We start from the raw sequence: 27,129 nt of genomic DNA on the forward strand, positions 1-27,129 counted from the left end.
TTTCATCATTTTGCTCTTAAAGATAAATACATTCTTAATTTACTCTTGAGGTGTATCATCAGAAAATGCTTTCTACTCACAGTGAGGCTTTCCAATTCTAACAGTCGTACTGTGTAGTAGGATTTGATGTCTTCAGAGATCAAGGTTAGTTTCAAGTTTGTATCATCAAAGACCATTTCTTTGTCCTCTTTCACAGGCCAGTACTGAGCACATTTTATCTAAATAATGGAAGACACAGCGTTATATACAGAAGTGCATAACTAGATGACATTGTCAACTGATTACTTCATCACACTTAAATGGGAAAAACAAAGCACACGATACTTAAGATTTTTCTTCTTCAAGAAATCACATTTAGGGAATCATTCACATTAAAAAACAGTGATAAATGCAGAGCAAATATATGGAGGACAAAACATAAAATAGGAGATTATTACTTTAGTATTGCGATATTAGAGGCCCGACCTTTTTGTCTCTCTTGTGCAAAAAATAAATGGAGGTCCGCGATCAAGCCTAAACTGGTGAGCAAAGGTCCCAAATTCATCTTTTAGGTCTTTACTGTGCTCATGTCACTTGTCATCTGACCTGTCCTAACAACCGTTCGTTCAAAGCTTTGGGTGTGTGCCTGGTGGGAATGAGCTTCAGCCGTAAAGGCACTGGGCCGAACTTCAGTTGCCCAGGAGTTACACTAGCAATTAGTCATTTAAAGGTCAAGCATTTCTTCCATGAACACAGTTGAAATGCTCTAAAGTGAGACTTGAACTGCGGTCGTCGGAGAGCAGAAAATACGTATACTTTCATGTCAAAATGTGAGGGATATTAACATATTACAATGATAGGCTCTAGCACAATTTGGATAAACAATGTCATGCCTCCTATGCACAACGTCACATTTCCCAGCAAGTAGGAATTCTAAACATAATACATCACAAAGGAGACCCGAATTACTGGGTGCTTCTACTCCACCAAATGTTTTTAAATGTACTTCTAGTACTTCAAAACAAAGTTGTCCGATTTGAGGTACAAGATCTGCATCTTAGAGATGTTTGTGCATACCACCATGTTTTTTCTGCAGGAACAAGGTACTCCGTAACAACTGTTGGCTCTCTTGGGCAGGCCGCTGATTGCCATCTGACTCACTTGTCACTGTTTGTGGATGTGTGTAACCTAGGTATCTATAGAATTCGTTATCGAGATCACTGAGGTGTTTTTGCTTTCTATACAGGTTTGGTGAAAATCCAGACTGGAATGGGCTGTACACCTGCATAAAGTCCATGTTACACTGTTAGTCTGACTGGACTTTCTAGTGAAATTAAGTTAATACACAACTACAAAAGTTTGTCATCCCTCTCATGTTTAGAAGATCAACATAAAGCAAACAATACACAGACAAATGATTGATTTTTAAGGGCAGACAGAAAACCCAGGTTGCTATGGATAGAATATGCTACTTACCAGTATGCATCTGTTCTTGGCATGTAGAGCTGCAGATCTACACACTGTGCATAGATCGCCATCTCGTGTTGGGCCCAGATGTTTGCACTTGTTTTTGTCTTGGAAAGTCTTTGGAAGTCACGAGGTATGTGACTCCTCCTTTGGATCATAGTGCGCATGGGCATCGGCTCCATCCTCAGATTGTTTTTCGCCAGCAGGGACATGATGGAGCTTAGTAAGAAACAGTAAAGATGCCCATGTGTGGTGTATCTAAGTAAGATAATACTGGAACAGATAAAGGTAGCCGGGAAGGCCTGTGTAGATCTGCAGCTCTACATGCCGAGAACAGATGCATACTGGTAAGTAGCATATTCCGTTCGAGGCATATGAGCTGCAGATTACACACTGTGCATAGATTGTAAAGCAGTATCCACCCCTAGCGGCGACCAACAGTATCTGTTGCAGTAGTTTGAAACAGTGTTTTGAGTACAGCCTGGCTCACACTAGCTTGTTGTTTGGTTTGCACAGCAACTCAATAGTGTTTTGTGAATGTGTGCGGTGTAGACCATGTAGCTGCTCTGCGGATATAATCTAAAGGAATGTTTCCTAAAAATGCCATTGAAGCCCCTATCTTTCGTGTAGAGTGAGCTTTAGGAGGAACATATAATGTACGTTTTGCTTTATGGTAACAAATCTGTATGCATTTGACAATCCACCTAGCTATCCCAGATTTTGATATGGGGTTGCCTTTGTGTGGTGGTTAGAAAGACACGAATAGTTGTTTGGTCTTGTGAAAGGGTTTTGTTCTCTCTATGTAGTTTAGTAGTGCTCTTTTGACATCTAAGGTGTGAAGAACTCTTTCTGCGACTGTTTGTGGCTGTGAGAAGAATACAGGCAGCTCTACAGATTGATTGAGGTGGAAGGGAGAAATGACTTTAGGGAGGAATTTAGGATTAGTTCGGATAACAACTTTATCAAGATGCATCTGGAAAAAGGGTTCTTGAATGGTTAGTGCTTGTAGTTCACTAACTCTTCGTAGAGAAGTAATGGCTACAAGGAAAGCAGTTTTCCATGTTAAGAATTGTAGCTCACATTTATGTAGAGGTTCAACTGGAGGCCCCATTAGTCTTGTGAGAAAGATCTTTAAGTTCCCCACAGGGGAAGGTGGTACTCTGGGGGGAATTATTCTCTTGAGTCCCTCCATAAAGGCCATTATGGCAGGTACTCTGAAAAGTGAGAGATGCTGTCTATTTTGTAGATATGCTGCTATGGCAGCAAGATGCAATCTAATAGAGGTATAGGATAGGTTGCATCTTTGGATGTGTAGTAAGTAGCCTATGATGTGTTGGATAGACACATCTAGGGGATTAGTATCGTTATGGCAGTATACTACGAATCTCTTCCACTTGGCTGCATAGAATGCTCTAGTGGTAGGCCGTCTAGCTTCTTTGAAGACGTTTATACAATCAGGAGGAAGGTTAAGGTAACCAAATTTTAGGATTTCAGGAGCCAGATCGTTAGGTTGAGCTGAGCTGGGTCTGGGTGTTGGATCTCACCATGGTTCTGGGTTAAGAGGCGTGGAGAGAGTTGTAGTTGTTGGTGCGGAACTACTGAGAGTTCCAGCAGTGTGGTGTACCATGGCTGTCTGGCCCAAGTTGGAGCAACTAGGATGAGCTTTAAGGAGTGTTGCTGTAGTTTGCACACCACTAGCGGAATGAGTGGGAGAGGCGGAAAAGCTTACGCAAATCTGCCTGACCAGTTCATCCATATCGCATTGCCTTTGGACAATGGGTGAGGATACCTGGCGGCGAAGCTTAGGCATTCGGCGTTTTCTTGGGTGGCGAAGAGGTCTATCTGTGGTTGCCCCCAAATGTGAAAAAACGGTTGAAGAACTTGTGGATGAAGTTCCCACTCGTGGATTTGTTCTGTTTGACGGCTCAAGAGATCGGCTATTGTGTTTTGGACTCCTGGGACATGTTGGGCTAGGAGAAAAATGTTCGGAGGTATAGCCCACCTCCATATGCTCCGTGTAAGCGGAGAGAGCTGCAGAGAGTGTGTCCCGCCTTGTTTTTGGATGCAATACATGGCTGTCATGTTGTCGGTGCGGACTAAGACAGTCTTGCCTGATATTTGTTTTTGAAATGCTTTTAAAGCTAGGAATATGGCTAGTAACTCCAAGTGGTTGATGTGGAGTAACTTTTGTTGAGGTGTCCACCTGCCCTGCATGGTGTGATGTAGTAGGTGAGCTCCCCAGCCGGAAAGTGATGCGTCCGCTGTCATTACTATTTGAGGAACTGGCTCGAGGAACGGTCGTCCTTTGGAAAGGTTCTTGCTGTTCCACCACTGCAGAGAGCGATGGGTACGACCGTCTACCAACACCAGATCGGTTAGCTGACCTTGAGCCTGGTTCCATTGGCGTGCTAAGCACTCTTGGAGAGGACGCATCTGGAGTCTTGCATGAGGCACTATAAATATAAAAGAGGCCATCATCCCTATGAGTTGCATGAACACACTAGCTGGAAGAGAGTGTTGCGTTTGGAATCTGGTGAGAAGAGCTTGGATGCTCGCTATCCTGGAGGGACTGGGATAGGCGAGCGCTTTTGAGGTGTCTATTGTGGCACCAAGGTATTGTTGCATGTGAGACGGTTGCAGCTGGGACTTGGCGTGATTTATTGTGAACCCCAGGTTGTGAAGTTGTTGAATAGTGGCTTGAGTGTGTTGTACACACCGATTGTAGGATTTGGCTTTTATGAGCCAATCGTCTAGATATGGGAAGACATGTATGTGTGGTCTTCTTAGATGTGCTGCCACTACTGCTAGGCACTTGAACACTCTTGGTGCTGTGGTGACTCCAAATGGGAGTACTTTGAATTGATAGTGCTGACCGTCCCCTACGAATCTGAGATATTTTCTGTGAGCGCTGTGAATGGGAATGTGGAAATAGGCATCCTTGAGGTCTAGAGTAGCAAGGAAGTCGCCCTGGGAAAGCAGAGGGAGGACCTGCTGAAGTGTGACCATGTGGAAGTGGTCTGAATATATGTATAGGTTTAGGGGTCTGAGGTCTAAAATAGGCCTTAGAGATCCGTCCTTTTTTGGTATGAGAAAATAGAGGCAGTAGACTCCCTTGTTTTGTTGGTGCAGGGGAACTGGTTCTATTGCACTCTATAGGAGGGAGATTACATCCTGCTTTAACAGTAACAGATGTTCTTGTGACATTGCATGGTGTTTGGGTGGTATGTTTTGGGGGGGGGGGGGGGGGTAGATGTTAGTTCGAGACAGTAGCCTAATTGAATGATTTTGTGGACCCACCTGTCTGAAGTGAAGTTTATCCAGGCAGGGAGAATGGGGTGAAGTCTTCCCCCGACTGGAGTGGAATAGTCGGGGGAAGTGGAGGGAAGTCATGGGGTAGGTGTGGAGGCAGAGCGGGAGTTATTGTTTTTGCCTCTGCCTTTGCTGTTACTCCCCCTGTAACCACCCCTTTGGTAACCTCTAGTAAAGGTGGATTGTGCGGGAGCTTTGTAAGAGGTGGAGGGGCTATCAGAGGAGTAGCCTCGATGGGGGCTTCTAAAGGACGACCGTCTGGGAGCTTGCGATTGCAAGGCTCCCATAGATTTGGCGGTGTCTGTATCCTTCATTTGTTCGTGGGATACGTCTACATTGGATCCAAATAGGTGTTGCTCATCAAAAGGCTGATTGAGTATAGAACTCTGTACTTCGGGTTTAAAACCGGATATACGTAACCACGCATGCCTGTGCAAAAGGACACTGGTGTTGATTGCCTTTGAGGCGGTATCTGCTGCATCTAGGGCACAGCGAATGGAGGTGTTAGTGATGGTCTTACCCTCTTGGATTAGTTCCCTGGCCCTGTTTTTATATTGGTCAGGGAGGTGCTACATTATGGACTCAAGTTCGTCATAATGTGCCCTGTCATACCTGGCTAGGAGCGCTTGGGTGTTAGCAATGCGCCAAATATTTGCTGCCTGTGACGCTGTGCATTTGCCAGAGGCGTCTAAGAGTTTTGATTCCTTGTCTGGTGGTGGTGGTGCCACCTGACGTTTGGGAATTTGCTCTCTTCCTGGCATTAGAGACTACTAGGGAGTCTAGTGGTGCGAGGCCCTTAATGTATACTGGGTTAGTAGGGGCAGCTTTATATTTCTTTTCTATTCTTGGGTTGATGACCGAGCCCTAACGGGGTCTTTAAAGATCTCTGGTGCGTGCTTAATGACCCCTTTAAGCATGGGCAGTGTTGAAGTAGACCTTTGTGTGGTATCAAAGGTATCCATAAGAAAATCCTCCTATACTGGGTCTGTATGCAGGGCCACCCCGTGGTATTGGGCAGCTCTTTGAAGGAGCTGGTTGAATCCGATATTGTCCTCGGGGGGGAGGGAGGGAGGGAGGCCCGGAGGGATAAATATAATCATGTGGGGTGTAAGGGACATCTGGGACACTGAAATCATCCCAGGGGTCAGGGGAGCCAGTAGGAGTAGGGTCCCCAAGGGGTTGATCGTCCGCACCTCCCCCTACATCCTCTGAGGTGTTATCATCATCTATTGGGGTAGGTGATGGTGTGGGAGAGTGGTGTGGTGGGGGGGGGGGAGGAGGTGGAGGAGAAGGAATCCTTAATGGAGAGGTAGCAAAGTCTCTCTTCTTTGGAGGCGGTGCAGGTGCAGGCATGTCTAGTGGTCTTTTCTGGATGCTGAGCATTAAATTACCAGTCTTGGGATCCTTCATTAGAGTCTATTGGGTAGGATCTGGTCGAAACAGTTCATCTGTGGGAGACAGATCTTTCGGAGCAGAGGACTTCGGTGCCGTAATTGTTTTGGGAGTCGACTCGGTAGCGGTTCTAGGCTTTGAACCGTGTAGTTTTGAAGTGTCTTTATCAGTTGTAACCGGTTGCTGTTTTTTCGGTTCCGAAGTCTTCGGCTTGGAAGCGTCGGGCCCTATGGCAGGCGTTTTTTATTCGGCTTCGAGGGTGTGGTCAGTACAGAGGAACTGGTGCTAGCCTTCGATGCCAAGTACTTCGATGTGGGAGCAGCGGTCGGCGTGGATGAGGTCGATGACGCCTTTTTCTTCGGTGCCGGATGTTGCTTTTCGGTACCGAGGGTAAGCTGACTTGAGCCCAAGTCGCTTAAAGGATTACTATGCTTCTTTACCAGGCCCGAAGGTGGGGCATGGGAAGCAGTGTCTCGGCGTGCACCTGAGCCCAAAGGTGGAGGTGGTACCAAAGCCTTTTTTGACGGTGTCGAGGGGGTGGGTGGGTCGGGGGTCGACGTCTGTACTCACGGCCCTTTGAGCTGGAGTGATGTCTTCGACGTCGGAATCATCTGCTTCGAAGGTGCTGATGATGGCTGCCTCGACTTGACCCTGCTCTGGAACATAGACGCCCTCTCGAAAGATGTCGTCGGGGATCAAAGATGACGAGCGCGCCATTGTTCTTCGAGCTAGTCGGTCCAGGATGGTCTTTTTGGAGCGGAAGGAGGCACAAGCTGGACAGTCTCTGGCCTCGTGCTCCGGTGAGAGGCAGAGGTTGCACACCTCATGTAGTGGGGAAACTTCAACCCACATCGAGGACACTTTTTAAATGGCGTCCTTTCCATGTGCCGGAGATGAGGCCCGAAGGCCTTTGTCGATGACCGGAATCGAAGACTTCAAATACCGTCGAGATGGGAAGAATTGGCCATCGAAAGAGAAAACAGTTAAAGGTTCCGAACGGGAACGCGAGAACACATCCGAGCCCGATGGCGGAAAAAAACAATCTGAGGATGGAGCCGATGCCCATGCGCACTATGATCCAAAGAAGGAGTCACATACCTCGTGACTTCCAAAGACTTTCCAAGACAAAAACAAGTGCAAACATCCGGACCCAACACCAGATGGCGATCTATGCGCAGTGTGTAATCTGCAGCTCATATGCTTCGAACATTGTTTCACCATTTTTTATTTTGCATTTTTCACCTTCTAATACTGAGAAAAAACATCTTTCATAAACTGCAATGATTTCTTAACTTACTTTCACTCCCCCACTGATGACAGTAAGCTGAGGCTCTGTAAAATTAGACCGTCAAACAAAATGACAGGGATATTAAACCCCAGATGTTTTCCCTCCCCACCTCACCTACTACAGGTCCAACAAAAGTCTCAGTGTTTGGAAGGCAACCTTCCCATGACATTTCTAAAACATAACTGGACCACGTGGTACATTTTGCACCTCTCCAAAAATAAATCATTTAAAAGCATACATTTTAGAGGATGTCTGGGAAGTCTCTGAAGTACCCAGCAGAAGCAGCAACCTAATCATCCTGAAGGGATTTATTTATTTATAAAGTTTTATAGGATGTGGCACAAACTTCATAAAACGTTCATGGGAGGATTTAGCAACCATGGGTTCAAGACCAAGTTGAACCAACAGTTGTCCACTTGCAGAAGTATAGTACTGAAGACTTCAGAAGAGTATTTGGACAAAATAGGGAGCTGGAATAGATGCATAATACCATGTATTGATCGTGGAATAACTCTGCATGAAAGCCAGGAATTTGGGGGTTTGTTGGTGGGCTTTTTCTTAAGGGATGGTGAGGCTGACCGTGCTGGTCTAATACATCCAAACACAAATGCTTCGAACAAACTAAAAGCGGTATAAGCTATAATAAACAGGGTTCATTCTTGGCAAAAGAATGGCTGTAAATCTTACCAAATACACAAGTTCAATTATTTTAAAGAAGATAAAACGTCGAGTACTTACTGATCCCTTTTCAATCACTCTATTAAGCATGACGACGCCCCTGCTCTTCTGTTCCCAAACCATTTCCCAGAAATGTCCGCAAGTATTTGGCAGGGGGCCCTGTAAAGATCAAGTAGATCAGGAACGGTTAAAGTGCAGTTAACATGTTTCCAAGAATTCTTTCGAGAAGGGATTTTAGTGACATAAACAAAACGGCATTTACAATCATATACAGGTCTGAAAGCAGTGCATATTTTCATTTATTTTTGGTGAACATGTTACAGCCAACACGCTCTTTTCCTTGAAATTTGCTTTTCAACTACTAATGAGCGCTTCAGCAATACGAAGGGTGTTTCTTAAGTAAAACAGCCAAGCTTGTGGGTGCTGGATGTATAGACTGCCTGCCCAGTCTTATGCACCTACGTCTATATTTTAAGTATTAACAGCTGTTAAAATCTTAATGAAAACATGGTCACCAAAAGCCATGCGTCTTATTAGGCCTGCTTTCAGGGGACCTTGAACCACCACATTAACTGGGATTTTATCTGAATCTCTCGCACAAAGAATTACTGAAAATAAATAACCCATCTGAAAATGTGGTAGGAGAAGACAGGCACACCTAGATTGTATGAAAGGCGAATAAATGTCTTCACAAAATAGTGCACAATCCCTGGCGGCAGGACCCAGAAAATAAAGCATATCTAGGCGTCCGCTGGGCCACTCTGGGTCTTTGTCTGACAAATCAGAGGTACGACTTTGGTTCGACTGAAAGGTGCATGGACACTTTATGGAGCCAAAGTATGTTCCAGGATAATAGTCATTTGGTATTTTCACAAGAGAAAAACATCTGGGGGCCAGGGGGTGTCCAACATGAAGGAAAACAATATGCAAGCAATAACCCAAAATACAAGCCCTTAAGATAAAATAAATGTGTTTTCTACCTACTGTCATGTCTCTGAAAACTAAGGCCAACTGATGAGTCGGATGTTGCTATTTCTACTTGGGTGGCTGTTCCCCAGTAAAGATTAGCTTCTCAGTGGCTTCTTATTGGCATCACTTCGGCTCTTACCACCTAGTCTGTGAAGCCAAAACTCATGCACACTCGTGCAGCTAGTCTACATTTAGATTATGTCTCGGAAATAACAGTGTAAACCAATAATTATTTTGTGATTTTGGAGTGCATAAGGTTTACACAAATTGGATTCAGAGTACCACCCATTCCGCAATCATGATACCACTTTCGACAGAGCGAAAATAAGAAATTGAACAGAGTCTACTACTGCAGTCTAACGAAAACGTGAAATTAACGTTGCATTTCTACGAACCTTCATTGAACTTTGGTGCAAATAAGTTAGAGGTTATTCAAACGAATTGAAAATAACTCACACTAGTCTTGGCTGTTGAAATCTAACAAATGTGCTTTAAACTCTAATGAACAGAAGAGGCTGTCAAATTCAAACTTAAGATACCACTGAATGGTCGCTTACTGCCCTGCAGGTGTGGCAGCAAAGAAGGCCTCGAGGGGTAAAGTTGAGAGACATAGTGCATTTTACTGGAAAGTATCATCTTTGGAAATTTTAGGTACGCGGGCATTGTGCCATGTCGTTGCAGACAGACATTTCACAAAGCTGCCAACTGCCCAGTTTTTGCCAGGACAGTTCCGGCAAGTTGGAGACTGCCCCGGGTAATTCACTATCCCAGGACAGTCCTGGCAATTGCACTTCCAGCCCTGCCAAGTCATGAGCCTACTCAACAAAGTAAGTAATTGCAATGGGAATTACAAACTTCAGGCGAAAGTAGACGAGCTGGAAAAGTTCTTCGATACAGCTGAATAGGAGAATTTTTCCAACTCAGCTACTTTGGCCTTAAGTTTCAAATTCCCATCTCAATTCCCTGCAAATCTTTCTTTATTGAGAAGAACCTATAATCTGCACTATGATAAGTAGGCGGAGTTAAATCATGCTAACTATGTGGGCTGGAACACAGTGGGCGGAGCTTTGGGGCAGTGTGTGTGGTAAATTTTCAAGTAAGTAATTGATAGCTGTGCTGCAAAGCGTCCCGGGAAATATTTTTCAAATGTTGGCAACTATAATTTCACAGCCTGCTCTACATGCCTACTTAAACACTGCAGTTGCAGGTGACGAAATGCCCACAGGGAAGGTGGGAAGCAGAGAAGGGGAATGCACCCTTTAAAAAGAAAAGAAAAAAAAGCGGCAATCAGCTTGGGCATCGAGAGTATATTGATCTTTGCCTGTGGTGAAATGCCTGCAAATCAACATTTTATACATAGCAAGAGAGGTGTTTAAGGGATCATCTTGAATGTGGTTTTGACATTACAATCCGATGCACTTATCAAAAGCTCAGCCACTTGTTCTTAGAAAATATTTCTATGGTATATAAAATAACCCCTGGAATGCGACAACCGTCCACTTCTGCAGGTCTAACTCTATTGTGGATAGTCCAACCCCACACGGCCTCCAACTAAGAATCAGTCTACTGTTTTGGGCTTATATGTTTATAAATAAGCTAGTTCATGGTTTTGCCATCCCTACAGTGAAAAAAAATACATTTTCGAATATTCTTGAGCTGTCTTCTATTCAGGCAAATATGAAATCTCGTTCTTTTCTTTGGCTGAAACATTATTGCTGCTTGTATTTTTGTTTATTACCAACAGGATCATAACCATACACAACGCTTTCTTTGTTTTCCTCCTAATATATGCACATGTAATTCTTTTATCTTTTCTCTATGAATTTGAAGTTTTCATGATTCAACCTTCACTACCAAATTTTTAGATTTTCTTCAATCTTTTATTTCGTGTGACAATTTCACCACTGCACACTCACCACTTGACAAAAAGTATACTGTATGTGCCTGTTCTGTACAGCAAATGCTGGTGGTGGGGGAGGCGCACTAAAATTACAGTACCCTGGAAGCAAATATAGAGGCAGAGGATGCTTCACCAGGGAAAAGACAACATTTCTACGTCTAACCCGTCCAACTGACACCACAACCTAGAAGGTAGGAAAGTGTCACAGAATTACAGACCACAAACCAGACAACTAGAGGAGGCTCGGATAGTTTTCTAGGAAGTCCATGACAGAAATTCAGGGGCCATGGGGTAAGGGATCCCAGGAAAGTAACTCTTGAGAACAAATCATCATGCGTAAATGATCTGCTGGGGAAGATCCCAGGCTTGGTGAAAATCAAAAGTTTAACACCTAAAACACCTTTGTTTTTCCTCGAGAAGTGACTTCCAGACTCAATATTTCAGATGGGACCATAATAGGAAAATATAAAGACTGATACAACCTCCATTTTCTGCTAGCAATGCATGCAAAACAAACACTCCTCTTGCTCTTAACCAAGGTGTTCACAACTGGATTAGCCACATTTGATGTATCCAGGTTTACTATCCCTCAGATCGCCCTTCTGTCTGGTGGATTCCTTTCAGTCTTTTGTGCCTAGTCTGCAACTATCCACGTGATATTACTGCCTCTATTACAAACGTTTGCACTTTGCTGCAATGACCAACAAACTGCCCCTCCTACTATTTAAGCTCATCTAGGTCCAACCTTTTTTCCCTAATACCTCTGGGCTATCAATCTTCATTTGTAGCAATATGCGCATGGAAACCTAAAAGCTAATTTTCCAAATCCATCAGAACACAGTAAAAATGATTAGAGGCCAGAGAACCTACAACTTTGACATGTATCATGTAGCCAGCTTTAAACCTAGCTTTCCAACCTGCCTCAGGACTATTCAAATTACCTGAAAGTTGTGTTTGTCCAGAGAGTGGCACTGGAATGAGAACACTTTCAGATCTTTTAGGAACATTTTATGTGCAGAATTAGTTCTTATGGTGTAGAAATTGAATTACACGTGTATATAGCACTCTCCTGATTTATTGGGATTGTTCTCTTTTGTGACAACTGGCCAATTCAGGAGGAAGTTATCAGAGCTCTGAAGAAGACCGAGCCTCTAGAGAAGGTCACACTTTTTGCTAGGTAGTTTGGAGCCCAAAAGTGAAGGTCACTGCGCACAAAAGCCATTGAAGGGTGATAAGGATGGAGAAATAGGGCAAGACCATGACATTTCAGCTAGCTTGCACCGGGAAAGACAATTTTAAAAGCCACCAGGCTTAACTTCAAAAGAGAGGAGCATTATCATAGTCTACTCTAACCTCAATGAAACCAAGGACTGTACCTAAATTGTACAGCCACATTAGTACACAAAAATTTACAAATACAACTATTTAAATAAAGCATTCAAGTTTACACAAACCCACAGACCAAGAAAGGACAGCCAAGACATGATTAAACAAGCATTGGCAAAGCCAACAGGTCTTGCATTGGCCGCCAGCCTTTTCACAACTCTTGTTTTGTGATGATTTTTGCAAAGCGTTAGTTTGGGAAGCTGCCGGGATCCCAGTAAATCTATCTTTTTTTAAAAATCACTAAAGGCAAGTGCTTTTCCGGTCTGAAAAAAGTACACATTACCATGGAACCCCCAGCACTGAAGGGACCTACAATGTGTGTGGATGTGCTCTTTGTGAAAGGACAGCAAGCTGTAAATCAGTAACTCACAGTAAAGTCAGTCAATGACTGATGATGGGCTAACATTGCCCTATGACGCATGCTAGAATGGGAGGAATACAAATGTGAATGAATGAATGAAATTGAATTTATAAAAGCACAAACTTTGCCCAAGGGGGTCAAGGCGCTAGATGCAAACCATCAGAGGACGAGAGAAAGGGAACATGCTCATACTGAAGGACTTCAAAAGAGCCAGGTCTTTAGAGCCTTACAGAATAAAGGTCGCGAGGCCTCCCTAGAGATGTCCAAAGGCAGGGAATTCCACAATTTGGGCGCCATGGGGGAAAAGGCTCTGCCACCCCATTTAGCCTTCTTAAACCTAGGCACAACAAGAAGATTTTTGTCCGCAGACCGAAGAGACCTAGAGGGGGCATAATGACAGTCGATCGACTTAATACCCTCGGGACCAGAATCATAAAAGGCTTCATGAGTCAGACAAAGGATCTTAAAAATAATCCTATCATTCATCCGGAGCCAGTGCAGAAGCTTAATCGAGGCTGTGGCTGAATGAAATCTAGAAAGATACAGGACAAATCCGTCCACTGCGTTCTGCACCATCTGCAACCGATGGATGAAACCTTTATTAATGCTCAAATAAAGGGCATTACAATAATCCAGTCTTGAGGTTACAAAGGCCACTACAGCCTGCTTACGTGATTCAAAAGACAGATAATGAGAGATCTTTCTAAGAATCCTAATGATACCAAAGCAGGTGGAAACAGTCCCGTTTACCTGCAGCCTCGGAGAGAGAACGTTATCCATGATCACCCCTAGGTTTTCCCCATTAAAAACTGGACAAAGACAGAACCCTAATGCGGTCGGCCACCAATCGCTAGACCAGATTTCCTGATCATTCCCGAAGATCAAGACCTCGGTCTTCTCTCCATTCAGCTTCAGAAAATGTTTCACCATCCAGAGGGAAACTGCCTCCATGCAACTCCTAAAATTGAGGGCAGCTTCTTTAACGGTATGAGTTATAGAAACCATTATTTGGGTCTCATCCGCGTAGGACAGTACCTCCAGCCCAAAAGATCTTCCCACCTTTGCAAGTGGGGCCACATACATATTAAAAAGTGTAGGGCTTAAAGAAGAGCCCTGGGGGACACCGCACTGCAGAGCTTTAGGGGCAGAAAAATACTGGCCTAATTTCACCCTCTGTTCACACTCCCCCAGGAAGGAGGCTCAAAGCTGTACCCCCGACACCCATCTCTCGAAGGCGAGCCACCAGCCTATGAGAAGATAAGGTGTCGAAGGCCGCAGTGAGATACAAGAGCACCAAAAGCATAGTTTGGCCAGCATCGACCAGAGTCCGAATGTTATTAAAAGACTACCGCCAGAGCGGTCTCCATACTATGATATCTCCTGAAACCATGTTGAGAACCATCCAGGAGATAATGATCTTTTAGGTATGTGCTGAGATGGAGATTTAAATGGGCCTCCAAGATCTTAGCAGGGACGGGAAGCAGGGAAATCAGCCGAAAGTTTTTTAATTCAGCAGAGTCTAAAGAGGGCTTCTTCAATAGAGGTGTAACCACCGCTATCTTCCACAAAGACGCGTAAACTCCTTCAGAAATGGCAACATTCATGACCCTCATAAAAAGAGGAATCGCGATCTCCCGATAGTTTAACACCTTGAGCGGGCAAGGATTCAAAGGGGAGCCTGAGCTGACAAGGTCCAAGAGCCTATCCGTCACCTCCACGGACAAAAGGGGGAATTAAGAAACCGAGGGGCCTCCCCCGAGGGGAGAGCCTCACAGGAAAGAGTTGACTCCTCCACCTCTGGCCTGATACTGGAGTTTGCTGATTCCCGCAGGGAATAAATATCGGAGATTTTAGCTTGAAAAAAATCCGAGATTTTATCACAGAGTTCCTGTGAAGGCTCTGAGGGATCCAATTCCCGCGGGGAGATGAGTGAGTTAATAACCTTAAAGAGATCCCTGGGGGATTTCAGGGAGGCGGTAACCCTGGAGAAATATAATCTCTTTTCCCTCCTTAACTCTTTCAGGCCCTGCTTATGTTGTTCCCTCTCCGAGGATTTTAAATGAGCACGCCAAAACCTCTCCTGTTTACGGCAGCCCTGTCTAAGTATTCTAAGTCTTTCTGTAAACCAGGGAGCTGAAGGCCTAGTTCTTGACGAATAATGCTTTTTAGCCAGAGCAAGGAAATCCATTGCTGCTGTTAGCGTGTGAGATAGCTCTGGGGCAGCGGAATTGGCATCGAGCTGTCACAATCGCAATGTGACACAATCACAGAAGTCTGGCTGAAAACCCATGTAAGTAACTATGTATGTTATACATACCTTTACTAAAAATCTAAATGTATTGGCTAACACAGACTTTAAAAAGCTATCTGTCGGGCCTTAGCTGCTAGCCTCGCCGATAAGAAAAAAGGGGAGAAAGTAAAGAAGCAATGAAAACAAAGTAAGGAAGCCAAACAATAGGAAGGATTGAGGAAGGCAGAAAGGGAAGGAATGGAGAAAGGCTTACAGGAATAAACAATAAAGTGATGTGTTATTGGTAGACAAGTTGTGTCCTCTCTCTAGATTAACACATTTGCTTTTGGTGCACTGGCTCAAGGAAACAAATAAATACATCTGGAGGCAGTTGCTATACTTGAAATACGATTTTCTAATGATTATTTTTCAATACATTTCCACATTTTCAACACATGCTCAGGAGCTTCTGCAAAACCTGGAGCGTTGATGATACTTTGAATAAAGGAACACCCACCGCCAATTCCACTCTTTGAAACACTTTGTTCCAACACTTTTTATGTCTAATGATTTAAACAGAACCTATGGCTTAAATCAATATTGTATTTTCAAATACTCAACAACTGCTGACATACTCTAGGAAAAGGAGTATATTCCACTGCATCCAGTACATTTTAAAAATCAGTCACTCGGTGGAGTTCAGCTCATATTTTCTGCTTGGTGGCTTGTCTTCGATATCTAGTCTCCCACAATACTGCTAACGTAAGATTAACTTATTATGATTTTAATTTTTACAAACCTATTCAAACACTCACATGTTTTATTGACTTGTTCAACTACCGGCACTTTATACTAATTGGCTCTTTTTCACAAAGCAAAAACTAAATGCAATCAATCAAAGATACGATAACCCCCTTGCGGAAATGCAGAATAGACATTTATCTTGGTCTGCAAGAAGCCTAACATTGACACTTCCCCACACTGCTAACCTCCATCGTTTCAGGCAAAGAACACTTAATATATAATAAAAAGGGCATTGTTTCAGTAGCTGAAATGCTTGTAAACACGGGTGATCTTGTAAATGATAAACAGAAGTAGCAGGCTAGGGGACACACAAAAGGAACCCATGTACCCCTAGTGTAGCATAAGAAAATTTATGCCACAAAATGGCCTATGCACTACTGAGACTGAAATGCTTAAAACAAGAGGAAACCTCAAAATACAGAGAGACCAACTAGGCGAATGCAGCAACTGGGCCACTCGTACGCACTACAGTGATAATAGGAATGTGGACAGACTGTGTGCGCTCTTGTTGATCCCCTTGTGGGTCCGCGATGTATAAGGCTTTGTGGAGATGGAAAGAAACAGTTACTCACCTGTAACTGAAGTCCTGCATCGGTAATATACTCAGATTAACCTGCTTAAATATTTACCAGTCAGGTTTAGAATCCCCAAGTAAAATACTAAAGAAGCAGTATGGTCCCGCACACATTTAACACAGCCTTGAGCATTGCGGTTTAGTTGTTCATTCACCTCTGTAATAACTGCACCGTAGCCAATGAGGTTTAAACACAAGGACCTCCACTTTCCCTCAACATCAACATGGTTCAAATCTCGAAGGCGTAACCAATCAAGGCACAGAGGAGTTTGTGTGGATCAATGAAAGATACCAACGCAAGTTATTTACACTCGTTATCGGTCTTTCTCGTGGATACTCACTCGAACCGCATATACACTGGTGCCCACGAAGCAGCCTGGTAAATATCTAAAACAGACACCCCCTCATGCCAGTTCTGACATGGCAGCCTATGCCATGATGGAATTAGGTATCAGACCTTCTGGTGGTGGTTTCTTACAATCCATAGTAGATTTTGTTACAGACGACTATCCACCTTGATGGAGCCCTTTTTGCACAGACTTCCCCGTCTTTGCTCCCAAGGAACACACAAAGTGCTGATGATCGATGAGACGGTCTTTTGTTTGGGCGTTTTAAAACTCCGAGACCTCTTGGAGATTAAGCCAATGGTGTCTCTCCTCTTTTAAGGATTGTGGCGAAGCAAAAAACACTGGCAGATTAATTGGTAAGTGTACAAGGGAGCCACAAAATGTGGTAGGAAGGCAACCCTGGTCCTCAGACTAACTTGACTGGAAACTGGTTTCGGGAGGCTGCAACAAAAGTGCCTGCAGTTCACTCACTCAACGAGTTGACTGGATGGCAATGAAGAAGATAGTTTTGTGTCAAGCGTCAAAGAACAGCTGCGCATTGGCTCGAAGGGTGTGCACACGAGGAATATTAAGTCCAAGTCTTGTATTAAAAATTGCAGACTGGGAAGTATACGAGCCAAATCCTATAACCAAATATTTCAACAACGGTTGATAAGGTAAAAGTAGAAAGTACTAAATGGAAGACACATGACCTTACAACGTGCCCACCGAAAGTCCTGCTAGACTAACAATAGAACATACAAAAAACTCTAAACGTTTGGCCCAGATTTGTGTCCCAGCGTAGGCAGACTTTGTGGAAGGCAGTCTGGCTGCAAGGATGACATAAATCACCTAGGTCGGAAAGTCAAAAACATTCAATTGTTGCCACTTAATATCCATGCATTGAGGTGTAGGTTGTGTAGACTCTGATGCAGGACCATGCCCTGTGGCTGAGACAGGAGGTTCTCCTTAAGTGAAAGGCGGATCAGAGGGTAAATGCTCAGGATCAGTAATGCTGAGAAACATACACTCCTGGCCCAGTCCAGGTGCATCAAGATGACTTGCACCTAGCCTGTCCTGATGTCCCTCAGAACTTGAGGCAGGGAGGTAGCGGTGGAAAAGTGTGTAATAGCCCCTTCATTCTATTACAGCTGGAATGCATCTCCAAGCGAATACTGTGGCAAAACTCCAGCACGCAAAATTGTTGACACTATGCACTCTTGTTCGTGGCAAACATTACTAGCCAAGGCGAACCACACTGGTCGATGATACCCATGCCACCCGGAATGGAGACTCCACTAGTGTTCTGCCATGTATTATCTGGTCAGGTTATCCACTCTGGCATTCCGCGACTGCACCTGGTGCTTGGCTATCAGGAAGATGTCCTTCTCGTCCAGTCACTATCAGAGGCGTAGAGTCCCCGGGCAAAAAATATGTCCTGCTTAATGCAGTACCACATGGCAGATGTATTGGCCATGAGAACCTGCACTAGCCTTTCCTTTGATGGATAGTAGGTATATTTTTAGGAACAAACATAGTCCAAAGCTACAGAAGATTGGTATCAATCTAGTCTGTCCTCCATACACCAGAAGCCTCTCATCTCCACCTCTTCTACCCCAACAGTGAAACGTCTGTGACAACCATGAAGTCTGGGTAGGCCAGCAAAAAGTGGCCTATAGCAGGTCTAGTGGACAACAGGCTGAATCTTTAGAGGATCCTGAGCAATCTCCTGTGAGATGTGGATGGAGTCAGAGAGGCATCCTTGTTGCTGGGCCTGCAAATGCCATTTGACACTCAGAACAAGGAATAAGCACAAGGATAAGGATCCAGGATACCTAAGAGCCGTTCTCACTGAGGCCCAGAGTTGAGCTTAAAACATAAAGATCATATCCTGATTATCCCACACTAGCTGTGGCGGAGGAAAGGCCGTGAAAGCCACTGCATCAAGAACAGCCCCCAATGAAGGAAATGTTGTGCGTGGGGTACTGATGAGACTTCAGCTCATTGATGGAAAACCTCAAGGATGTCACACGCTCAGCTGTCATCCAAAGGTGACTTATGACGGTGAGCCTACCATTAGCAGCCAGTTGTCAAGGTATGGAAATAATGTATCCCCTGATCCCAAAGATGGCCAGCAACCATCACTTTTGTAAACAGCAAGGTAAGGCCTTAACGGACCATTGTAAATTGAAACTTTTCTTGGTCCATCTTGAACCGCAGATAAAACCAGTGGGAGTGCAGCATGGCTATATGAAAAATACATCCTGCCTTTCTAGGGACACCACCCAGTTTCCTGTGGCCAGAGACGAACGGACCTGAACCAAGGTGAGCATTTTAAACTTAAAATAGGCTTTCTGCGGGCTAAGGTCAAGACGAGCTAGAGGCTTTCATCCTTCTTACGAATGAAGAAGTAGCACAAAAGGAACCCTTCCAAACTCCAAGAACAGCACACTCAAGATGGTGGAGTTCCCATCCAAATGTTGCTCTTAAAAAGAAGATCGGTGGGGGGGCAAGAAATGAAGGGCAGGACAAAGCCCATTTGAACAATTTGTAAGACCCACCCGGCCTAATGTGATGGATCTTCAGACAGGGAGTAAATGCAGTTCTCTGCCTCCTATTGACCAGGGATGGACCTATGAGGGTAAACTAAAGTCCCTTGCAAGTCGCTGCAGTACAGTAAGATTTGGAGGATTATTCCCCCCACTAGTGTAAACGGTATTAGCTGCTGCAACACCCACAATCTCAAAATGGCTGGGTTTGTCGCAGTAGTACAGGTTGGGAAGGCTGGAGTCTGTATGCTGGCCAACCGCCCCCCAGGAAGTGCTGCCAAATCACTTAGGTGAGATGGCAACTTAAAACAGAGGTATGGCCAAGAAATTAGGGTGGGCCAGAAAAAGATGGGTGGGTTGGCCAAAGACGGCAAGTGTCTGGTGGGGCGAAAAGAAGCCATTGTAACAAGTAGGCAAACGTGGTTGAAGATCAATCATAATTCCAAGGGGAAATTGGTTGTGCTGCAGTGACTGCTTCCCCATGCCCTGCCCCTCCAACAAGGGAAAGTTATCATAACTGGTGATGGAGAGTTCAGACCGAAACCAGATTAGGAAGATGGCCACTGTCACACCAAAAGTCAACATCTGTGACACAGCCATAAACAGCAACCCTTGTGCAGAGCATGTCAGAGAAGTATGGACCAAAATCCAACTTACAGAAAAGTGAAATCTGGTAGAGACACAGCGGAGCAGAAACAAGTGACAAGGTAAAACGTGGAGTGTGTGTACCACTGGCGTAGGGGTAAAACATGTACTCGACACAAGCACAAAATGAAGAGCTAAATCATACCATAAGGATTCTGTGGCAGCATATTTACACACAGAAGAAAGACTCACAGGTGCAATTGTGTGGTGGGCATCAGGGACACAGAACCAATAATAAAATATATGTTCCTACATGGGAGCATGAAGGAAAAAAAGAAAAAGACAACTGTTCTAATGGTTCCTTCTTGACTTATCTGCTGCCTGAGCATCGAGATGCCCCTCCAGGGGCGAGTCATTGGGCTATACCAAATAGTCAATAACATAACGTCACAATGCCAAGCATCTGCAATAAGTATCTAAAGATCATGGCTCCCCGAAGAAGAAAGAAGAGAAGGTGGGAAATTGCGTTTCAGAAGTGGAGCTGGAGTGGCCTACCTAGATCAGAGGTTATAGAAGTAATCCATGAAGGGAGCCAAGGTGACTGCTTAGACAGATGCGTCTCTGTGGCGCTCCCAACACCTGCAGCCGATGTGGTCTTCCCTCCCACAGCTGACACTTGTGGTGCAGATGTTTGGATGACAACCGACCGTGACAACTACAGGGGCATTTTCTGCCCCCGATCTCAGAGGGGACTTTATTGCAGCCGATGGAGGCATTTCTAGCGACTTTTGCCCCAGTTACTACCCTCATTGACAAAGTAGATCGAGCGCACAGAACCCCTGGGAGGAGGTCACCACCAGGATCACCACCCAGAATGTTCACAACCAGAATACAGCAGTATTGAGGCAAGGTATACATTCTCATGGTGGCACAAAAGAGAGGGGTAGTGAAAATCAATGGCAATCGTATCTCCTATTCAGATTATGGATTGGCAGCCCAGAAAAGCTACACATATTTTAAGAAGCCAAGCGGAAACTGAGGGACATGAACTTGCATTAAGTTTTACTCCCACCGGCTAGACTACGAGTGGACCTGAAAGACAAGAGTCATTTCTTTGAGAAAAGGGAGGACGCAATATAGTTCATTAAATGACTTGGTCCACACCCATGCAATGTATACCTTACTCTGCTGGTGAGGAGTTGTCTGGCTCCTGGGCTGCTGACATAGAATATGTGACTTGATAGCTGAGGAGGGGGTATTACTAGTTCACTTACTACACCCAGCACAAGAAAGTCATTACACACATCACAAGAGTGAACCAAAAGGCTGTTACGCAATCAGTATTGGCAAGCCTGGGTGATCTCGACTGGGAACCAAAGGGAGTCACCCAACAATAGGAACATTCAGTTGTTACAGGCTGTTACACATGGAGGGATAGGTACGATTTGTACCCCATGTGTAGGCCAAGGTGGGGTGGGCTACACCAGAGGCCGGGTACTTGAAAGAGCGCAAAGAGTGAGGCACTCATTAGTGCACGGCACATGCACACCTACACAGGGCACCCCCATGCACAACATTGTGCAACTTCGACAAACAGGATGTCGTGGAATGTGAAAGCAATTAACAGTGTCATTAAAAGACAATGGATGTGGTCCTACTTGAAGGGATACCAGGCACTAATAGTCATACTGCAAGAAATCCATTTAAACACTCACGAGCACATCAAATTATAATCAAGAGGGGAGGGAGGGGGGACCAATATGGTATAAAAGCTTTACCGCGTCGGCATGATGGTTCCTGATATGGACTGCAGCAACAGTTTCCTTCAGGGTGGCAAACTCTTTCACAGATTCCAATGGGAGATACATCGGTATAGTGGGACGGGGAACAGATAGTCCTATTGATTACATAGGCCCCCAACTCCGACACTCCAGACAAGGAAATAAAGATTATGTTAGCTCTTTATGCTGACATAGGGCACTATGGATGGGTGACTTGAACTGCAAATTAGACAGACCCCTAGACCCGTCTCAGACATCTCTGAAACAGCTAAGTAAATCTTCCACAGCATTAAAGGAATCCATGCAGGCGATGGAGCTGATAGAGGACTGGCAAGCCAAACACAGGGAAAAGAGGGGCTACTCTTTTTCTCTCAACACAATACATTCTCACACATCCATTTCTCATTGGTACACACAGAGCATATGACAGACGTAGGTACAGTTAAAAACTTGGACTGCACTCTCCCAGACCACGCCCCACTAATTGCTGAAATCTCCAGCAGAGCCTTTCCCTGGCACAGGCCTCAGTAGTGTTTACTCGTTGGTGCACTGCAGGACCCTTTCTACAGGGAGGACATAAGGATAGCCACACGAAAATACTTCCACACTAACACGGATTCAGTTTCATCTGGATTATTGTGGGAGGCGTGCATGGCAGCAATATGAGAGAAATGGAAGTGGATTAACGTACGGGTCATAAAATCGCTCCTAGGCACGAAAGAACATCATGAGGCTTATATTAAAATCTTAGAAAAATTACACAGGGCAACATGGAATGGGCAGAAAGGGATGACAAAAATGGTCAGTGCAAGCCAGGGAACGATTAACTAAATAGGACTACAAAATATAGAATGAACACGCTCATGAGCAAGGGTATAAGTCGTGTAGGCTACTAGTTTGGTTGGTCAACCGGGGCAAGGGAAACAGGGTGACTGTAGCGATACGCAACAATGAAGGCCAAGCAGTCACAGAACAAGATGCAATCATCCGTAGATTCCAGGAATTTTCAGAGGGAGATCAGAATGACAAATGCCACTTACTGGATGAAGCCAGTTTGCCCCAATTGACAAATGAACTGAGGGAGAAGCTAGAAGCCCCATTAGTTGAGGAAGATATTAAATAGTTAACTAAAAGTATGGGAACCGGGAAGACAGAATCCCAACAGAAGTCTACCCGGAATCACTCAATCAATCAGGGAATTGCAAGCACGCTACTCACCTGTGAGGGTCTCCAGGCGCTATGGGAGGGGGTTTCCGCAGACCTGTTAAGCTGAAGCGCCAGGTCTTGAGGTCCTTCCTGAAGGAGTTCAGGGAGGGGGCGCGTCTGATGTCTGCCGGTAGCTCGTTCCAGGTCTTGGCTGCAATGTGAGAGAAGGATCTTCGGCCTGCTATGGCTCTGTGGATGCGCGGGGTTTCATCTGGTGCTAGGTTGGAAGATCGGAGGTTTCTTTTGGGTACGTGGAAGTTGATTCTGTCGTTGAGGTATTTGGGTCCGTTGTTGTGTAGGCGTGAGTGAGGATTTTTAAAGTGACTCTTTTCTCCATGGGGAGCCAGTGGAGACTTCGTAGGTGTTGGCTGATGTGTTTGTGTCGGGGGATGCCGAGGACGAATCTGGCGGTAGTGTTCTGTATTGTCTGGAGTTTACGGAGTAGGGACTTGTTGATGCTGGCGTAGAGTGCGTTTCCATAGTCCAGTCTGCTGGTGATGAGTGCGTGGGTGACAGTCTTTCTTGACTCAGGGGGGATCCACTTGAAGGTCTTGCGGAGGATGCGGAGGGTGTTGAAGTAGCTGGAGGTGACGGCATTGACCTGTCGGTTCATGGTGAGAGATGAGTCAAGTACGATGCCAAGGTTCTTGCCGTGGACTGAGGGGGTAGGTGGGCTTCCGAGGGCAGTCGGTCACTAGGTGCTGTCCCATGCAGAAGGGGTGGTACCGAGGACAAGGACTTCTGTCTTCTCAGTGTTGAGCTTCAGGCAGATGTTGGTCATCCAGACTGGGACTTCTTGCATTCCTTTCTGGAAGTTGAGTCTATCAGTGGTGGTGTCTTTGGTGAGTGAGAGGATGAGCTGGGTGTCGTTGGCGTAGGATACGATGTTGAGGCCATGCTGTCGGACGATGGCTGCAAGGGGGGCCATGTAGATGTTGAAGAGGGTGGGGCTCAGTGATGAACCCTGTGGGACTCCGCAAGTGATTTTCGTGAGGTTGGAGAGGAAGGGCGGGAGTCTGATCCTTTGGCTTCTTCCGGTGAGGAATGATCAGATCCAGTCCAGGGCTGTTCCTTGTATGCCTGCGTTGTGTAGTCTGACGACTAGTGTGCGGTGGGAGACGGTGTCGAAGGCAGCTGATAGGTCGAGTAGGATGGGGCTGCGGAGTGGCCTTCGTCCAGAAGGGTGCGGATATCGTCTGTGGTGGCGAGTAGGGCGGCCTCTGTGCTGTGGTTGCTTCGGAATCCGGATTGGGACGGGTTGAGGACGGCGTTCTCTTCAATGAATCGTGAGATTTTCCTGCTGACTGTTTTCTCTGCAACTTTGGCTGTGAAGGGGAGGAGCGAGATGGGCCGATAGTTCTTGAGATCGGTGGGGTCAGCTGTGGGCTTCTAGAGAAGGGGTTTGACTTCTGCACGCTTCCAGTCGTCTGAGAAGGTGCCTGTTTTGAAGGTGGTGTTGATGGTGTATTGTAGTTTGGGTGCGATGGATTTAATTTATCAGCACGTTTTTTGGATATAAACAAACACAAATACTGAAAAGTGGGACACAAGCCTGCATCCTACTATACAAACATAAAATAGGGAGAACATTTAAACCGAGGCTCAGGCAACGCTTACAGTTTGTTTTGACAAGTAGTATGAATTTTAAGAAACAAATCGCAAGTAACGTCTCTACACAGTTAATAATGACATCACATTTGGTGCATGAGGCATTTTAAGGTGTCGACGACGTTTCGATCCAAGGGAGCAATACGTGGATCATCTTCAGGACATTATATTAGCATGCCTGTATATAAGTGCCTAAGATACTGTAAATTAGACATAGGTCAAGAGAAGGGAGGAAGAAGACAGAAGGAGAAAATTAGGGGGTTGTATATCATCGGTATACAGCCTCGAGAGAACACAGGCTAGATTGAACAAAATTTTTAGCTTAAAAAAATTATCAAGACGCATTGGTAAAAAACAGTGGTAATAATGAATCACGTGGTGCAGTGAGAAGGAGTAAGTGACTGAGTGAGATAATAAGTCTTGGGAGTTAGCGTGACTGCATACATTTAACGCTTGGTCAAAACAATCGTGTCATGTCAATAAGGTATCAATACATTCAGCAGTACGAGCTTTTACGGTAGTAAACTTAGCATTTTAATAAACAAGAAAATTGCGGCGCAGAGGATACGTGGAGGAGAAAAAGAGAAATTGATCAAGAACGTCGCAGTGAGTGAGGAGAAAGGTTCTGTTGCAGGAATTAGACCATATTTAAGCATAAAAACAGGGCGCAGTGACTGCGTGATTTAAAAAGGACAAGAGGACGCCATAGTGAAAAGGTAGGAACTCTAGGATGACCGCCGTGCTTGGCAGACAAGGGAATGTAGCAGCAAGAGGATAGGGGCTCCGAGATAACCGCCGGGCGCAGCAGACGGGGTTGCCGTGGTAGAGGATGAAAGAAGATAGGCACAGAAAGATCCTTACTTGGGGGGGAGTCCGAAGGGCCTGCCACGAGACTATGGGTGTGACAACACCGGATGCGGGAACGTCCGGGCTGGGAAGGGGCTCCTACGAGAGTGGGGGAGTACACAGAATTAGCGGCAGTGAGGAAGCGGGAGTGTGAGGAAGAACGTGTGTGCGATGATGCTTACCGGCCGTCGCAGATATGCTGTACTGGCAGGTCGAGGATCAAGGGGCACTTCAGGGAGTACTTACTGAGGGGTTGCGTGTAATACGACTTTGCGATGGCCTGAAAGCAATGGCGGTGTTAGTTTGTACCGGAGAGAGGTCATGTAGTGTGGCAGATGCACAGGACAGGGACTCACCTCAAGTAAAGAAATTGGAAGGATTCACAGGAGTGGAGCCACAGGCGTGTGCTTGCACGGCGTAATGACCTGGAAGGAATTGATAAGGGGTCAATTCGGCTGACAGCAACTGGGAATTGAGGAGCTAAGAGTGCTGTGGAGGCGTGCTTACCAATAGTCAATGAATGCGCCGTGCTGCTCAGGGGGTCAGCATCTGGGATAGCAGAGGGAAAGGTGACTTAAGGCTCTGCTTCAAGTAGTGAGAGAAGTGCCCTGATAGGTCGGTAGAGTCATGTGATGGAAGTTTATCAGAAAGTGAAGAAGGGCCTGGAAGATGGAAACGGTGGCCATATTGGAGTGGGGTGAGTTCCATAGAGTGAGTGTAGGAAGACTTGAATTGAGTGTGATGAAGAAAGGGGGAAGGCAGGTGGGAGGACAGAAAAGAAGAATGGGTGACATAATTCCGTGACAAAGTAATAATGGCTAAAAACATTTTCAACAAAATTGTAGTCTAAAAAACCTATGAAACAGAATTACATGAAAAAAATCTGTGAGGGGGCAGACCAAGTTCAGTCCTTGAATTTAGATAAGACTGGTCCAGTCCTCAAGGTGATTCAACCCTGTATGTAAACTGTTGGTTTTAAAGATCCATTTGAGCTCTTCTTTGTTTAGAAGTTTGCTAATGTCACCTTCCCTTGGTGGGAGTTTGACCACAGTTATAACAGTCCAGCGAATATCATCCTCGGAACGGCCATTTTCAGTGTAATGTTCCACCAGAGGGGCATTGGGTGTCTTGCATCGTATTCTGCTCTGGTGTTGGCAGATGCGAATGTGTGGTTTTTGGGTAGTCTGTCCGATATAGATTCTGTTGCAAGGACAAAGGATCGCATATACAACATTGCATGTGTTACAGTTGGTAAACGTTTTTAATTCACAATGGATATTCACAAAACAAAACTCTTTGCCTTCAATTGTAAAATCACATGCAGTACAATTTCCACATTTCACGTGTCCTGTGAGGGGTTGGAGCCCCCAGTGACCATTGAGGGTGCTGGGAGGTTTTTGATGGGTAAGGCTGCACGGACCAGGTGATCTTTGATATTTTTGCTTTTCCTAAATGCAAACATGGGGCGTTCTAGATTCAGAGTGCTCACATTTAGTACATTCCAGTGTTTTAGAATGGATTTACATACAGGGTTAGAGACTGGGGAGAAGGTAGTGACACAGACCAAACGATTTTGGCATGGTCTTGTTTTGGTTTCAAGCAGGACCTCACGTGAGCAGTACCAAGCACGTTTCATGGCATTACGGACCAATCTCCGGGGATAACTTCTAAGTTTGTTGCGTATTAGCTTTGCCTCGTGGAAGTAATCCTCCTTCAAGGAGCAATTCCTTCTAATTCGTAGGAACTGGGAATACGGTAGTGAGTCACGTAACACCCTGGGGTGATGGCTGTCATACCGTAATAGGGTGTTGCGTTCTGTGGGTTTGCAGAATAGACTGGTGATGAGTACACCCTCTCTATGTGTGATGTTAAGGTCAAGGAATGGGATTGA

At 45.2% G+C, this 27,129-nt stretch overlaps 1 protein-coding gene across 1 annotated transcript in view; it reads right to left on the reverse strand.

The window, feature by feature from the left end:
- PTPN1 (protein tyrosine phosphatase non-receptor type 1) overlaps positions 1-27,129 on the reverse strand; it is a 350,095-nt gene that overhangs the window by 100,704 nt on the left and 222,262 nt on the right. Inside the window, exons 4-5 of the mRNA XM_085619150.1 lie at positions 8,174-8,272; positions 81-218 (exon numbers count right to left, since the gene is read on the reverse strand). Of these exons, the coding sequence (XP_085475276.1) occupies positions 81-218; positions 8,174-8,272 (237 nt within the window). The remainder of the gene's footprint in view (positions 1-80; positions 219-8,173; positions 8,273-27,129) is intronic.

Source organism: Triturus cristatus, chromosome 7 (assembly GCF_964204655.1).
Source record: "Triturus cristatus chromosome 7, aTriCri1.1, whole genome shotgun sequence".
NCBI classification, from domain to species: domain Eukaryota; kingdom Metazoa; phylum Chordata; class Amphibia; order Caudata; family Salamandridae; genus Triturus; species Triturus cristatus.